This window comes from Cavia porcellus, unplaced genomic scaffold, assembly GCF_034190915.1.
Source record: "Cavia porcellus strain 051 isolate PalLab524CR breed Dunkin Hartley unplaced genomic scaffold, mCavPor4.1 scaffold_1, whole genome shotgun sequence".
NCBI classification, from domain to species: Eukaryota; Metazoa; Chordata; class Mammalia; order Rodentia; family Caviidae; genus Cavia; species Cavia porcellus.
In genome coordinates, this window is record NW_026947484.1 from 182,210,727 (window position 1) to 182,226,602 (window position 15,876).

Sequence of the window (15,876 nt, forward strand, 5' to 3'; positions counted from 1 at the left end):
TACAATCCAGGATTTTAATTCTTTTGTACTGAAAGTGGTCCAGCTTTGGCCATTGGTAGTTCCTTCAACCTTAAGGTAACTAGACATTCTTCTCTGAAATACTGTTGTATAAATATTTTACTTAAGTTATTTTCAAACTATTGTATTAGCCCTTTGAATTTTTCTTATATCAGGCATTCATAACACCTAATATCCACTGCAAATTTAATCAAGATACCATAAACTTCCTTTCACAGCTCATTAAGACATCAATTGTAGCAATGCAATCAGTCACTGTTGCAGATTCCTTTTATTTCATATTATTTTTACAGGTTCAGTCAATAGCCTTTTTAATTGAGATTAGACTGAATTTTAGATCAAGCTTTCCATGATCACACTAGCATATATTAAAATCCAAATATTATCATCTTTTTTCTCTTTACTAGTACAATTGCAAAAGTTAAATAAATACCTTGTTATCAAGTCTTTCGTCCTTCCACCAAACCACTATATGCTTTATAATAATACCACACATGAATTTAACTTTTGATACTAAATTTGATTCACTGTAAAATTCAGACACTAAGTAGCAGTTTCCATCTTCAGTTATATGTGCCACATAACTTTGTACTGTCATAGTCCACCGACATTATGTATGTTAATCTAGGGAGTGCTGATTTGTGCACTAGATCAACCATGTTTGGTTACCATGAATGTGCATTTAGAATTAAACTTTGTTTTAACCCCTTATCTACCCTAAGCTCATGATTTTTCCCTTCATTTAAGAACATTTATTATAATTACCATCTCTTCTGAACATCAGGCTATAATAAATCAAGGTCAAGTCTGCCCACAGAAAGTGACTAATAAAAAGAAAAGTCTTAGATTCAGTAATGTACCCTACAGCACAAGCACAGAAAATGTGACCACTTATATAAAGTATGAAATGATTTCTCAGGAACCACCTAGCAGGGCTGAGGGACTGTCTGAGCAATATGATTACTACTTTACATAGTGACACAAAGTGCTTCTCTTTGAAATACTTCTTTAGACACTCCTTTATCAGGGTTCCTTCAGACAGGCAAATACCTTCATGATACACGGGATAGACAAAAATTCCCCACCCCAGAATGGGTAGATTTAACCCAGAGTCTTCACACTGAGCTACATCTCCCATCCTTTTAAATTATTTTTATTTTTATTTTGAGGCAGGATCTTGCTAAGTCACTAAGCTGCCCAGACTGGACTTGAACTTACAGTCCTCCTGCCTCAGCCTGCTGGAGTGCTAGGATTACAGACATGCTCCATCAAAACTAGCTCAAAAATTTCTTCTGAGGATACATCTCAGCAGCATAGTGCCTGCCTGGCAAGCAAAACGTCCTGAGCTCAATTCCCGATCACTTTCCCCAAAAAAGCTTCTTTTTTTTTTAATTTTGAAGGGAGTAAAATTAAACACAACAAAACAAAACAAAATAGGAGATAGGAAAGCAAGGTAAGAGATATAAATTTCAAAGCTAGATGACCCAAGATCTTCACTATCTATCATATTGTCTCTTATTTTCTTCCAAATAGTTGTCCATGTCTTCCCATACAGAGAATTCAAACAAAACAACATAGTATAAAACTGATCTGAACAGAATAAGGAAGGTGATTTAGTTCTTCAAAACCAGACAATAGGGAAGTCACTAATGGCTATCGTAGAGTCTCCTGCTCTTCTCAAAATAGCTGTCCACACCTTCATGTATACTGAAGCTCAACAAATCAAAACAGGCAAGGTGGGAGGAGTTGCTTGGTTTCCCGGTGCTCCAGGTCTCAGCATGACGTGGGTCCCAGGAAATGCTGGTGGCTCCCCGTCCTGGGCCGCCTTAGTCTGCCACGCTCACAGCTGCAAAAAAGTTTCTTAAAACAGAGGAAACAAAAGCTATTAAAAATATTGAAAAATTAGACTTCTTTATTAAAAATCTTTGCTAACAAATAGACATCATTAGAAAAATGAATAGGTTAAAACATAGATCACAAAGACCACCTAAGCAAAATATTTATCAAAGGATTGACATAAAGGATGTCTACTGTTGAAGCGTGTCATTGAAGCTGAATACATGTGCAGGGCGATGGCGTGGCCCAGGCGTGACTGAACTGAGAATGAGAGGACACCTCAGGGGGCAAGATGGGCCACTCCTGAGGACACCTGGAGTCTTTCTCCTAGGATAGTTCTCCTTAATTAGCATCATCTGTTGCTTGACGAGGTCCTTGAACTCCTCCCAAGATCCTGCTCAGGTTTTCTGCTTTTTCCACTTCAACCCCTTCCTTGTTTTGAATAAATATGTGCTGCCCAGAGACTGTGTCTCAGCTATCAGAGTTATGAACTCTGCAGAGGATTTTGGTCCTCCTGGAACCCTAAAGATTATCCCACTTGTCTCATTTCTTTGGACCTTTGCCTTACACTCACTTGGGAGATTGGAGATCTAGGCACCCTAATAGCTGGTGCCTGCACAGGGACTTGACAGTGGAGACATTTGCTGTGGAGGGTGGCTTACCTTCGCTGTGTTCCTGGGGTGGAACACGACCCCTGATGTGCATCTACTTCATTTTCTCTGGAAAATCCCTGGGTAAGTCATGGGGAAATTTCCTGTTTGAAGCACAGCAGAAACATAGGGTAAAACTGCCTTTCCTCCTTAAGAAGGCAGGGCATGTTGCCCCTAAGTTTATCCTCAAATGGCTCAAATTGCTTTACAAGCTTGAAAAAGAATCTCTGAAGCAAACAACACTCAAGTTTCCTTTAGTACTTATTAAGCAGGAGGCCACTAAACCTTTTGGTACCTTTATAGAAAGAGTAAATAAAGCTATTGAATGCCAGGTGGACAATACAGCAGCAGCTTCTATTTTTTTTAAAGCAGTTGGCATACCAAAATGCAAACCAAGACTGCAGAAATGTTCTAAAAGATATTTATATGAAACCTGCTACTACTTTGGCTCAAGTGACTTCAGCTTGCCAAAATATAGGGACTCAAGCACATAAAATGCAATTGTTGGCTGCTGCTTTATGGCCCCCTGCTACTTGTTTTAATTGCAGAAAGCCTGGACATATACACAAAGATTGTAGGGCTAAAAGTAAGAGACCAGATACCCTGTGTCCCATTTGCAAAAAGGATATCAGTGGGCCAGCCGATGTAGTGCATTGATTTACTGCTAGCGAACCTATCAATTTGGAAGTGCCTGGTACTGTTTATAAGGTTTCTACTATTTATTTTTCTTTACCCCTTGAGACAACTGGCCTGGTTTTTCTCCACTCACATGCATCAAAAAGAGGCATTTTTTGTGATTCCCAGTGTCATTGATGCTGATTTTACTGGAATATTGTTGCTTGAATTTTGGTCTCTCTTGCCCATTCAACTAAGTATTTTTGAATCTGTAGCTCAACTAATTGTCTTGCTTTGTATCTCCTCTAAAACTTGTGATGTTACTCATGTAAATCAAAGATTTGATTCTACTGTGGCGGCTTCTGCTACTCCCCTGGGAGATGAACACCCAAGCGTCTCTTTAACTATTGACATTTCCGTTTTAGGTTTTAGCTCCTCTATTTGATGCTTAATGGGGTCACACAGACCCTGCTGATGCGATCTCTTACTCTCCTCCTTTACAGCAGGCCCTTCAGAGCTTTGCTCACACACTCACCACAGTTAAAGGACTGCCCTCTCTCCTGCTCATTTTTCATTCAGCCCCTTTACCCACAGGGACTCTTGTTACCATCCAGAGCAGCAAGGTATTGTTGAATGGTTATATTTACCTCACTTGCCTGGCAGTACTTTATTTCCCATCGCTAGATGCCTTTACCTTCCTAATAGTACTTGGAATTGTTCTAGTTATGAACCAATATTGCAAGGAAATGGACACGTTCTTCTCCCTGCTAGATGGCTTTTTCCATGAGAAGAGTATATTTGCAATTACATCCCTGCAAACTTCTAACACAAAATGTTGCCTTAGCTGACTTACTATATTGTTGCTTTCTCCTGAACCTACACTGTCTTGTGCCAAACCGTCTACAACTAGTCTTACTGACCTATGTGAAAACTTTTCTATTAGACCATTGATCAAAGCAAAAATTTATGCTTTAGGTATTTCTTTGGTTGACATATATAATCTAAGTATGGGTAATGTGAGTTTCTTTGTTTTTTATCTCAATGAAAGCTGTTGCTTATGCTGGCAGGGCAGCAGTCATTTTGCTGACCCTTGGTGTATATGCCGCTTTATTTTCCCTTTGCTTTCAAAACTCCTACAGTCCTTTCCAAGATCTTTTCTGAGATCTCTGTAAATTGGCCTATTAAAAATCCTAATGGTCAATTTATAGTTACAAATTCTAAATTTGCAAGAAGTTATTGTAATTCAATTTGGTTAAGGTTGTGTTTGAGTGCACTCTGATTTTGTACGATGTTTGTTAGTCCATCTGTGTATCTGTCGTCTGTCAAGTCTGCTTGTAAGCAGTTGCTGGGAGTTGCTGAGCTAGTGATGATTCAACGTGTGGAGCAGAAAGCAAAAGTGCCCATGCAGGAGGGCCCAAGTGGCCTGGAGCACCTGAGAAATGCCCCAAGGGCATGGGCTGCTGGATGTGAACAGGTTCTCAGCCCTGAGAACACAGGAAAATAAGAATCAAGCTAGTTCAGCAAGGGGGCATAGTATGAGTACACAAATGGCCCCTAACGAACTTGGGGAGTTCTCACGGACCCCAACAGGCTGTGTGCTTATTTCTGTGTTTGTATCTGTACAGATCATCAGATCATCTGTCCATGTTTGTCTGCTTGTCCACTCTGTGAATAGCTGTTCCTTTTATTATAAGCTAAACGATTTTTCCTTTTTCCTTTTTCTTTTACACTTTCATATTATTTGATCAAAATTTTGTTTGGGTTATAGATTTACAAAGTGTGCTTTCACCTTGGTTGCCAGCTGGTCCAAATGATGTCAAGACTAGGTATATAAGAATGATGTATATTGTTATTTATGGACTTGAAAGTTTCGTTATTTTTAAAAAATATTAAGATAAGTAAACAAAATCCCTTGGTGTTGGGATTGTTGGACAGGTCTCCAATGGGTAAGAATGCAGCTATCTGGTAACATTTTTTGACCAGTTCTTGTTCACTGATTGGATGCCCCAATGATCTGCATAACCTTATTGGAGACACCTTAAATGTTTTTTGGTTTGAAGATGTCTGTGCAAAGCTTTCATATGGTTATCACAGTTGATTGTTATAACTTCATGATATATTCATGGCTCCATATGCACAGGTCTCCCAAAATGGGATGTATAGGTCTCCAAAATGGGGATTACTTATGGTACAGACTTTGGTATGGTATTCAGACCTCTGCTTGTGCCAAAGACTTGTGAGATTCATATAGAAGCTTATGTATTAAATAAGGATGACTGACCTAAAGGGGTATTTTATGTCAAAACAGAAATTCAGTTTGTTGCCAAATGTTGTAATTATCTTAACATGTATGGTTTTAATTCTTGATTTACTGTGTAAAATACATAATTGTTAACACTCTGTAGGTATTCAAATGTTAAGATATCTATGTATGGTAGAAAATGTTTCATTTAATGTTCTAAGGTGCTTCATATGTTGATGATAGTAATGTTAAGCTTACTACCTCTAATATACTATATTGTTACCAGTCTTTTCTTCTGGATGTTCAGCAATTAAGGTTTAGAGACCCAAAATAGGAGAGACAGATAGGCTAAAGAATCCTTCAAGATCAATGAAGACCCAGGATATAGAAGAACTTCAGCTTGCATCATCCTAAGATACTCAGTGAGTCCCTGGTCTTCTGATCAAGATTATGAGACCACAGAGGAAAATGATCTTTGATGAATGGTGTGCCTGAGGAGAATCACCAGGAAAAAAAAATCTTCCAAGCTTTCATATAAAGCTACTTGGTCAAGCAATGGTTGTGACTTGACCTGATGGTTCACACTGACTGAAGAGCCAAGAAATGCTGTGCATGGTTCCAAGGCAATTCCTGAGGAGACCTAACTGACCCTGACAGACAGTAAGGCAATGAATGATTTTATACAGGTCTCATTGTAACTTGGTCTTGAACTTCATGCAGAAAAGTGTAACTTCAGAAGGTGTAATGCAATGCCATAGTGAAATGTGAGCTGTAAAGGAAGCTCAAATCACTAGCACCTTTGACAATTGCTGCCTACGGTAACTGACCACTGTTACAGACTGCTGGACTATGCAGAGTTTAAACTGTGGGAGTTCTCCTAACAGCTTCTCCAGTTTCAGCTGGCCACCTGGCTCATGCAACAAAACAAAAGGCAGGAATATGTTGGAGCCATTGAAGCTGAATGCATGTACAGGGTTATGGCATGGCCCAGGCATGGCTGACCTGAGAACAAGGAGACATGTCAGGGGGCAAGACAGGCCACACCTGGAGACTTTCTCCTAGGACAGTTCTCCTTAATTAGCATCATCTGTTGCTTGAAGAGATCCTTGAACTCCTCCCAAGATCCTGCTCAGGTTTCCTGTGTTTTCTACTTCAACCCCTTCCTTGTTTTGAATAAATACGGGCCACCCATAGACAGTCTGTTTCAGCTATCTGAGTTATTAACTCTGCAGAGGATTTTGGTCCTCCTGGAACCCTAAAGATCATTCCTTTGACCCTCTGCCCTGCACTCATTTGGGAGATTGGGAATCGAGGCACAGACCCCAAGAGTCTATGAGTTCATAAAAAATCTAATCTAATAAAATATCAGCAAAATATCTGAACAGATAACTCAGAGAGGATATCCAAGTGAATAAAAAGCATACAAAAAAGTGCTCATCATTAATCAGGGAAATGAAAACTAAAACCATAAAAACCACAAAACATTCACTGGACATGGATACAATTACAATGCTTGACCACAATAATCCTTGCATTTGAATACACAGCAACTAGAACACTTGCACATTTTTAGTCAGCATAAAATGGTAAAACCAGTTTAGAAAAAAAGTTTAGCAGTTTTCATAAAACTAGACATCTCCTCCTAGTTGTTTGCCATAATAAGAACTTGTCTACAAAGACTTAAAAGACTCATGATAGTGTATTTGAAACACCCGAGGTTAGAAATAGCCTAACATGCTGTGGTATATTCACTATTAACCTATTAAAAAGGAATGGACTACTAATAAATGCAACAAAATAAAAAAAAATCTAAAAACTATGCTGAGTTAAAAAGACACCTACGCAAATAAAAAACTGCATGATTGCATTTATATTATGTTCAACAAGGAAGGGTATAACTGGAAAGAAACTTAAAGTGCTAATAATGTTTATATCTGGCTAGAAATTTAGATTGCATAACTGCATTTGTCAAAACTCAATGTACATAAATTTATAACCTGGACATTGTATAAAATTTTTATCTGAAAAGAAAAAAAACTCAAATCGAAAATAAATTCTATTAAACAACTGCATTAAAAATGATACAGTGCAAGTACTTAATAAGAAAAATAATTTTTAGTAAAATATGATCTAAATCAAGTATATAGACAGTACAGTATCACACCTTGCTGTTTCACAACCTTCACATTTACTAAAAAGCAATTTCAACAGAAAAGCCTAACGTCTGATTTTAACAAAAATGTACTCCCACTTCCCTTTCTAGCCTCATTGCCTACTTAATATTAATTGACAATCTCAAACACAACACATCTGTTTCGTATTTGTCTCTTCACCACCAGAATATAAACTCCAATAGGCTTGTTTTCTGCAACTTCAGAGCCTAGGACAATGTCTGATGTATAACGAGTATTCAATCTTTGTTAAATATGCAAGTGAATGAGCATCACCAAAAGTGTGAATTATGTCTGGGGCAAGCCCTGTGAAGGCTTTGTGGAAGCATTCTTGAGCACATGTTCCAACATTCCACTCAGCTGCAATCAACCTGTGCTCTGAAGTACATTCTACTGGAAACATATCAGGGCTAAAAGAATGGACAGAAAACACACCAATGAAGCTCTCCCCTCTTCTCCTATCACTCTACTTTTTTGGTCTGTGCCTACAGGTGGAGCACTGAAATCCACCCACCCCACACACCTGGGTCTCTCTCCAGCCCTCACTGAGTAGCTAACTCAGCAAGGGAGACTCATTGATTTGCTAAGTCAGATTTGGGTATTTATTTGGACACATTTGATTAGAGAGTGAAATCACTGAGAAGGCCCATGTTCTTGCCAAATTCCTGTCTTTTTTAAAGGAGACCACCAGGTCTTGACTTGTCAGGGCCACCTACGATGACTCAGGCTGTGTAAGGCAACTCTCTAGGCCTCCATCATATTCAGTTTGGGTAAGGAGTCTACCAATTTGGTTCACAAATTCACGTCAGGTCTCCACAGGCAGCCTGAGTAGATGGCGGGTGGGAAGTTCCAGGCCTACATACAGTCCCGCCCCTGAGTACCATGAATGGAGGGTTACAGCATACTTGCATGGATTAATAAAGTTTACACCAATGTGCCATTTAAACTAAAACCACTGAATGTATCAGTCAGAACAACAGATGCATCACGAACTCTTACCTCAGGAAAAACATAAAAGAAAAAAGCTAAAAATAATGTAACACTCCACTGGTGCTAAATAACATATTTTAATGAATATGTCTTTAATACAAGAATAAAACAAGATTCTTCTATTTTGACTACAGTTAAATTCAAACTTTAAAACTGGTCAATACATATTATCTTGGAAAAGTTTTTAATAAGTATGTCAAATACAGAACTCAATTTAAAGCTGTCACAATATTAAATATCAACTTCTTAGCATTCCAAATTTATTACAAGTACCCCACCCCCCACACACATTTACTTAGACAAGTAAAATGTGATACCTGCTGGTGTTTATATGTTAAAATTTGAGAAATAAAAAACTTTCCATTTGAATATGACTTGGTAATTCTAACCCATCCAAAAATACCTGATACAGGTAGTAGGTGGTCTTGGTATAAGAAATCATGTCACAGAGTTTTTACGTCATAACTGTACTTTTAAATACAATAAAGCATGAAAATGTAACATTTAGTACCCTTTGCTGTTTCCTTTTTATTGCCAATAAGAAGCCAGATTTAATGTCATTATTCTTCATTCAAGCAGACGACCGTATGAGGTTTCAGTTTCCGCTTCTTCAATGTTAGCTGATTACCACGATGCAAATGTGCAAAGACAATTCTCATTAAAGACAAGCATTTACACAATAATATATGTGTGTATAGATTAAGACATAAAATATAACAAGTTACCAAACGTTTTCAAACAGAAAACTAAAAAAAGAGCCAGTAGAAAGGATGCACAGAATGAAAATTTTAAAGAGATAATATTTTTTTGTTAAATCATTAAGGTAACTACCACTAAACCACACATGGTGGTGCAAACCTATAATCCCAGGACTCTAGGAGGCTGAAGCAGGAAAATCACAAGTTCAAGCCCAGCCAGGGTAACTCAGCAACTTAGTGAGATGCTGTCTCAAAATAAAAAATTATAAAAGGGCTGTGGGTGTAGCTCAGTTGTGAAGGCCCTGAGTTCTGTCCCCAGTAACCAACACACACAGAGCTATGAAAACAACACCATCAATGTATTCAGACCAATTAAGGCCAGAAAGAACATGTAAAATGTGGAGAGCAGTTTCCCCTACAGTTAAAACAAATGTATTTTAGGGAGAAAAAGCTAACCTCCAAACTGAAAATTATAAAAATATGGAGGTAGTAACTTATTAAAAATTGTATATTCACAACCAAAAATAGTTTTTAAAACAAGGGCATGAACAGACTTCAAATTGATGCTTATATTAATACTGCGAATACTCAATACAGCTTTCACTGTTCTACTAGTAATAAAACTAAATTTCAGGTATTTTCCATTTAATGTGCACAAAATTGTATTTACATAACAAATATGAACTAGTGATTTATTTTAATATAAACGGCTTTAGGAAATATTTACTGCAGTGCTCAAAATTAAATAGGAATTGTTTTCTACACCAAGAAATTATAATGGTAATATTAAATAAAATTCCAATGAATAAAGCTCAAAAATATTGATTTTTAAAAACTGAAAATATCTAGGTTTTTTAAAACTGCTGAAATTTTGCCATAATAGCTATACTTTTTCTAGATCTAAGAATTCTACTTCTGTTATTATAAAACTGTTCAATAATCATAAAAGCTGGACACAATGGTAATCCCAGCTACTAAGGAGACTGAAGCAGAAGTATGTTTAACAGTAGCCTGGGTAACTTAAAGAAACCTTGTTTCAAAATTTAAAAAATAAAAAAATGTTAAAGGTTGGGGCTATAACTCAGTGGCAGAGTACTTCTGAGTTCAATCCTCAGTACTGCAAAACTTGTAATACTAGTCATAAGAGAATTTTAATATCAGAAAAATAAATTCACCTGATATACACTTAACACTCAAAATTACCATCAAGAAAATGGTAGTCTCCCTGAAACAAAAGAATTTGTTTATTTTTGTCACTATTTCTTATATATAATCTTTATTTCACATCATTTACATAGAAATACTACCACAATCTGATAGAAAAAAATTTTTTGCCTTCTAGAGCTCATCGAGTAAATTAAATTTATTCAGTCTTCTTAGTATGCTTCTTTTTAACATTCTCTGAAGCATCAGCTGTAGACTTTGAGGCGGATGAACCAGTGCCATTGTAAGACGCTTTTGTTTCACACCATGAAAACTGTTTCTGCCAACCGAACAGCACTCGACTTAGTGTATCCTCAAAAGGAGCAACAGTCATAGAAGATGTCTCTGTCATCATCATGGTTATCTAGGAGGAAACAGTTCAACTTTGAATTTAAATACAAATAATTCTGTTTCTCAAAGGTGAGAGAAAAAAGTAAATTAAAAAAAGGACTAAAAATGCATTCTTAATTTGCAAAACACACAAAGTAAACTGGATTCTGAGAAAATCTCTGATTTCTATGGAAAAAGACCACAATACATTCAAAATAATACAAGGTACCAAATAAGCGATAAAACCATTTGCACAAAAACAGTACTCAAATGAAGCAGTGTGTGTGTGTGTGTGTGTGTGTGTGTGTGTGTGTGTGTTTGGTTTGGTTTTATTTTGGTGCTGTGGATCAAACTCAGGATCTCATGCTTAGCAGGCAGGCACTGTGCTGCTGAGCTATATCCCTGGCCCTCAGAGGAATTAATATATTAATTAACTAATTATCTTAATATATATAATATTATATATCTAGAATAATTTCCCAAACGTGTAGTCCAAAGAGTTGATTCTTCCAAGTCACAGAAATGAATCAAATTAAAAATTTTTAGAATCACATTTCTTCAAAAGGCTCTATATAACTCACTTGCTCAGGAAAAATGTTTTCAAGAATAAATTCTTATTAGGTGCAACATAACCCAGGGAGTGGGAAGCTATAAAAATAAATGCCTATCACAAGAGAAACAGATAAACAAAATGCATACTGTGCAATAGCTAAAAGTAATAAAATAAGCAAAAACCTTTAGAACATACAGTTAGGTGAAAATGAGAACAAGAAGTAGAATACATGATCACTTATATAAATTAAAGATCTGTTTACATCCACAACTGTAAATGTACTAAACGACACTTAAAATACATACTTGGAAAAAGTTGATTCTGATAGGTGAATGTGACACCAGTAAAAACAAGTTTTTAAAATGCACGCACATGGACTTAGGTCATCACTCCGCAGCTTGTATCAGACCTACTTTCTCATTAAAATCAATATAAAAGACAGAAAGGCATACGACAACTGCTAAAGGGCACTGGAGGAAAAACCTGAAAGAAGTAAGTTCAATCAGCAAGACCCACATTCACTATGGCCTTTTAAGAACATGTGCCAATTCATGGTACATGGGGAACGGGAAGCAGAAGTCTCCGTGCACTAGAGATAGAAGCTGGAGTCTAACAAAGCCAAAGCACCTAGGACAGTGGCAGCGAACCTTTTAGAAACTAAGTGCCCAAACTGCAACCCAAAACCCACCTGTTTATCACAAAGTGCCAACACTGCAATTAAACTCGAATACTGAGGTTTTAGTTTAAAAAAACAAATCATACATTAACACCTTTTGTCTTGAAAGAAAAACACAGAAACAGATCTTTCAATGATACAAACAACTGTTTACTGAAAGGTGAAAAAATCTGCATTTGAAGTGTGGGAGTGACCTGCCTCATGTGCCACAGAAAGCACTCTGTGTGCCTGCTGCAGCATACATGCCATAGTTACACCACCGATCCAGGACTTGAGGGCAATACAGCCCAGAGAGGAGGGAACCAGATGGACAGTGAGCCCAAAAATCTATGTGTAAGGTACCCTAGAGGAGGACTGTTCACAAGTAAGAAGGACAACAATTTAAAAGCCTACCAGAAAACAGCTGAGGTGCCAAGAGCTGATAAGACATTTCCCCAGTCAGCTGCGTGGTGATGGAAAGAATAGGACGGAGCTGAAAGCCAGCTAAATGTACCTGCCCAGAGATACACCTCAGGGTTAAATTGGTATTCTTAAAGGGTTACGTTCTAGAAGGGCGAACTTGAAACAGAATAGTACTAATACATCTAAAACCAAACATCAACAGGATTAAATAATCTGGCTGCCAGAAGACCTTTGAGCTTCGTCCCTGCACTCAAGTCAGGCAGGCAAGCAAATCAGTAATTAGAAAACACTGTAGAGAAAGTGTGACAGTAGAGGTTTGTCCATGCTGAACATGCCTGGCTTGCCTGGTTGCACTGAGTGAAGAGAAACTGTCCTGGGTAACATATAAAACATACAATATACTTAATGCATATAACAGAACATCTATATTCTTATTATAAACAGGTAAGCCCAACCTGCAGGTCACAGGTGGGACACTTCTGGAGTAGCTTAAAAGAGACCAGTAGTATGATTTGGGGGTGTCCAGGAAGGTCAGACTCTCTCTCTCTCTCTCTCTCTCTCTCTCTCTCTCTCTCAGTAATAAAGACAAAGAGCTCCACTGGACAGCTTGTATTTATTTATTTTTCTAACAAAGGAAGGGGACAGTGACGCAAAGCGGGAACTGAGCAGGGCCTTGGGAAGTTAGTTCAAAGACTTCTCTAAGCAGTACATTTTGCCGATTAAGAGAACTGTTTGATCTCCAAGGCTGGCAGGCTTTATTGCTCTGGAATAGGGAATACCAGCAGCTCTGTTTTCCTTTCGTCAGCTGCCTCAGCTGCAATGTTATCCTGACTTCAGAGCACTGTGAATTTACACTTTTCCATCACAGCCAGAGGTCCCTTGTCCAGCAACTTAACCCTGCAGGACCCGGTCTCCACAACCACACAAGTGAAAAGTAAAGGTATAAACAGAAATGTGGTCATCTGGAGAGGAAACAGAGTGAGAGGACACTAATCACAATATCAAATCCAAGTTTATGCCATTTTTAAGTGAAATCTAAGAACACCTTTCTTATACTACATTAATCTTTAGAAAAATGTTACAGCCAGGCCTCATGGCACTGGCCTATAACCCCAGCACCCTGGAAGCATGTTTAAATCCAATGTGAACAATTTAGAGCCTTCACAAGATTGTCACAAAAATTTTAAAGAAAGAAAGGGCTGCGAAGGACAGCTCAGTGCTAGGTCCTGGGTTCATCCCCAGTGTCCCTCCCACACACACGCATATTCAAGGGCTGGGAACAGAGCAATGGCAGAGGCGCAGCAAACTGAATGAATAAATGGTTACAATGAGATACACGAGCACAGTTATTGTGGCCTTAGTAATGGGCCAATAGTAAGAGAGAAAAAAATGTCAGATCAAAAAAAATGGCTTACTATTAGGAAAACATCAATCTCTTTTTATAAAATCCAAAAAAGCCTGTCAAGATTTAAAGTATTTCCTGAGAACAGAAACTAGTAAGTATTTTTCAGAGTCAAGGGTTTGAATAGAATCTCTGCTTCCTGTAGACTCATCACTCAGCTGAGAAGTACTGCTAGCATCAGAAATTCCTGCTGATACAGACTTAGGACAGTCAAGGGCAGACTTCCGTGAACTCGGTCCCTCAGAGGGCCTTCGCAAGGTGGTAAATAAAACTGAGATAACAGAATGAAACCTTATTCCTTTACAAATAAATTATAAAACGTCCTACTGATTTAACAAATTATTAGAACATTTTCCTAGTTTAATAGCATTTAGTTTCAGTATTTCTTGCTTAAAAGGAAACAAAACAACATAGAAGCCATAAAGCTACTTTGGTATTCTCAACATATCCCAAAATATAAACAAACCCACGTAAGGAAATTGGTTAAAGTCCTGCCACATTCTTTATATAATACTTTAAGTTATACCATTTCAAACTATCCATAAAAACGTGAGAAACACTGTAACTTCTATAAAAGCATGTGGTACTTTACTTTTTTTTTTTAACTCTACAGTGCCTAACAGTAAAAGCACAATTAAAAAGATGAATAAATGTAACATTACCTCACATGAATAACCTCTAACTACATAAGCAAAATTTAAAGAATCTTGTTCCCCACCAAGAACACTCCTCATTCTATCTCTACCCCCAAAGCCATCAATCCTCTGTGATTTTAACTGGAGGGTCCAGTTCAGTGGTGGAGAATCCACGGCACGTGAGCCACCACCGTGGGCTGTTTGTTCTTACTGAAAGCTCTGAGAGGTTCTATATCACCAGTCTAGTCTGTTAAACCTTCATCAGTGCCTTCCGATGAAAGCCATTTTCCCTACAATGAACCCCACAGGACATGTGGGATTTTCAACCAGGTTAGGTTCACTCTATGTAGTATTATTCACTCAGCCATCAATAATTATTAACCTGAATGGCTCATATAAATTAAAACCCTGGGACTTACATCTTTACAAATGTCTTCCCAAAAACTGGGTAAATAAATTGCTCACTTCTGGTGTAGATCCTCAGATACATAAATGTGGAAAAAATACATTAGTGATACTTATGAAAGACCATCTTGGTAACTGATCAGTAAGTCAATCAACAAATACTATTAAAAATTAACTACATGTGCTAGATACTGTTAAAAATACAGTAGCAATTTTGGATTTACTATTGGCTTGTTTTGAAGCCCTTTGTTGCATTCAATACTTTGTTTTTATTGTTTCTATTCTATTCTGTTCTGTTTAATTTTTACTATGTCCAAAAGTATCTGCAGCTATTTTGAAGACAACAAAAGGCATTATGGTAACTATTGTTGATTTTGTATTGTTTTGAAGTTTGTATCACTTACACTGGTTTGTTCTGATTGGTTTTATTGTTTCATCCTCTTTAAAATAAAAAACAAAAAAGCAAATCCACTGCTTAACCTTCACTGTCACTCTGACTGGATTAAGGGGCTCCTGAGGAGGTGACTGGATTGTTAAGGGCACTAACATCAGCAATGGGTGACCCACTGAGGAGCTCACAGCTGAACAGGCTTCCAGGAGGCGGTGCTGCTGGAGAAAGGGAGCTGGGGGACCTTCAGGACCGTCCTGCTCCCTGCCCCTTCCTCTCTGGCTCCCTGCCCACTCTCTATTGCTAGATGCCGTGATTTGAACAGCTTTCCTCCACTATGCCTCCACCACTATCTAAAAACATAAAAAGACCTACAATCCCCAAAGAAATCTTGAAACTTGACAAGCAATTTATACTGCCCGATTTCAATATACACCAAAAGTTACAATAATTAAAACACTTTACTATTAGCTAAAGATAGACACATAAATCAATGAAACAGAATACAGACTAGACCTAGATGAAAAATGTCAGGTAACTGATTTTCAAGAAACCAGATTAATATTATTCAATGAGAGAAGAGTCTTTTCAACAAATAGTGCTTGAACAACTCCATATTCATATGAAAAAAATAAACCTGACCCTTACCTCACAAAACACAG

The 15,876-nt window shown here is 37.6% G+C and overlaps 1 protein-coding gene across 1 annotated transcript in view; it reads right to left on the bottom strand.

Moving 5' to 3' along the window:
• Nucleotides 1-8,580: 8,580 nt before the first annotated feature.
• Nucleotides 8,581-15,876, bottom strand: part of Tmem38b (transmembrane protein 38B) — a 46,867-nt gene continuing 39,571 nt past the window's right edge. Inside the window, exon 6 of the mRNA XM_003470912.5 lies at nucleotides 8,581-10,787. Coding sequence (XP_003470960.1) covers nucleotides 10,584-10,787 — 204 coding nt within the window. The 3' untranslated portion in view covers nucleotides 8,581-10,583. The remainder of the gene's footprint in view (nucleotides 10,788-15,876) is intronic.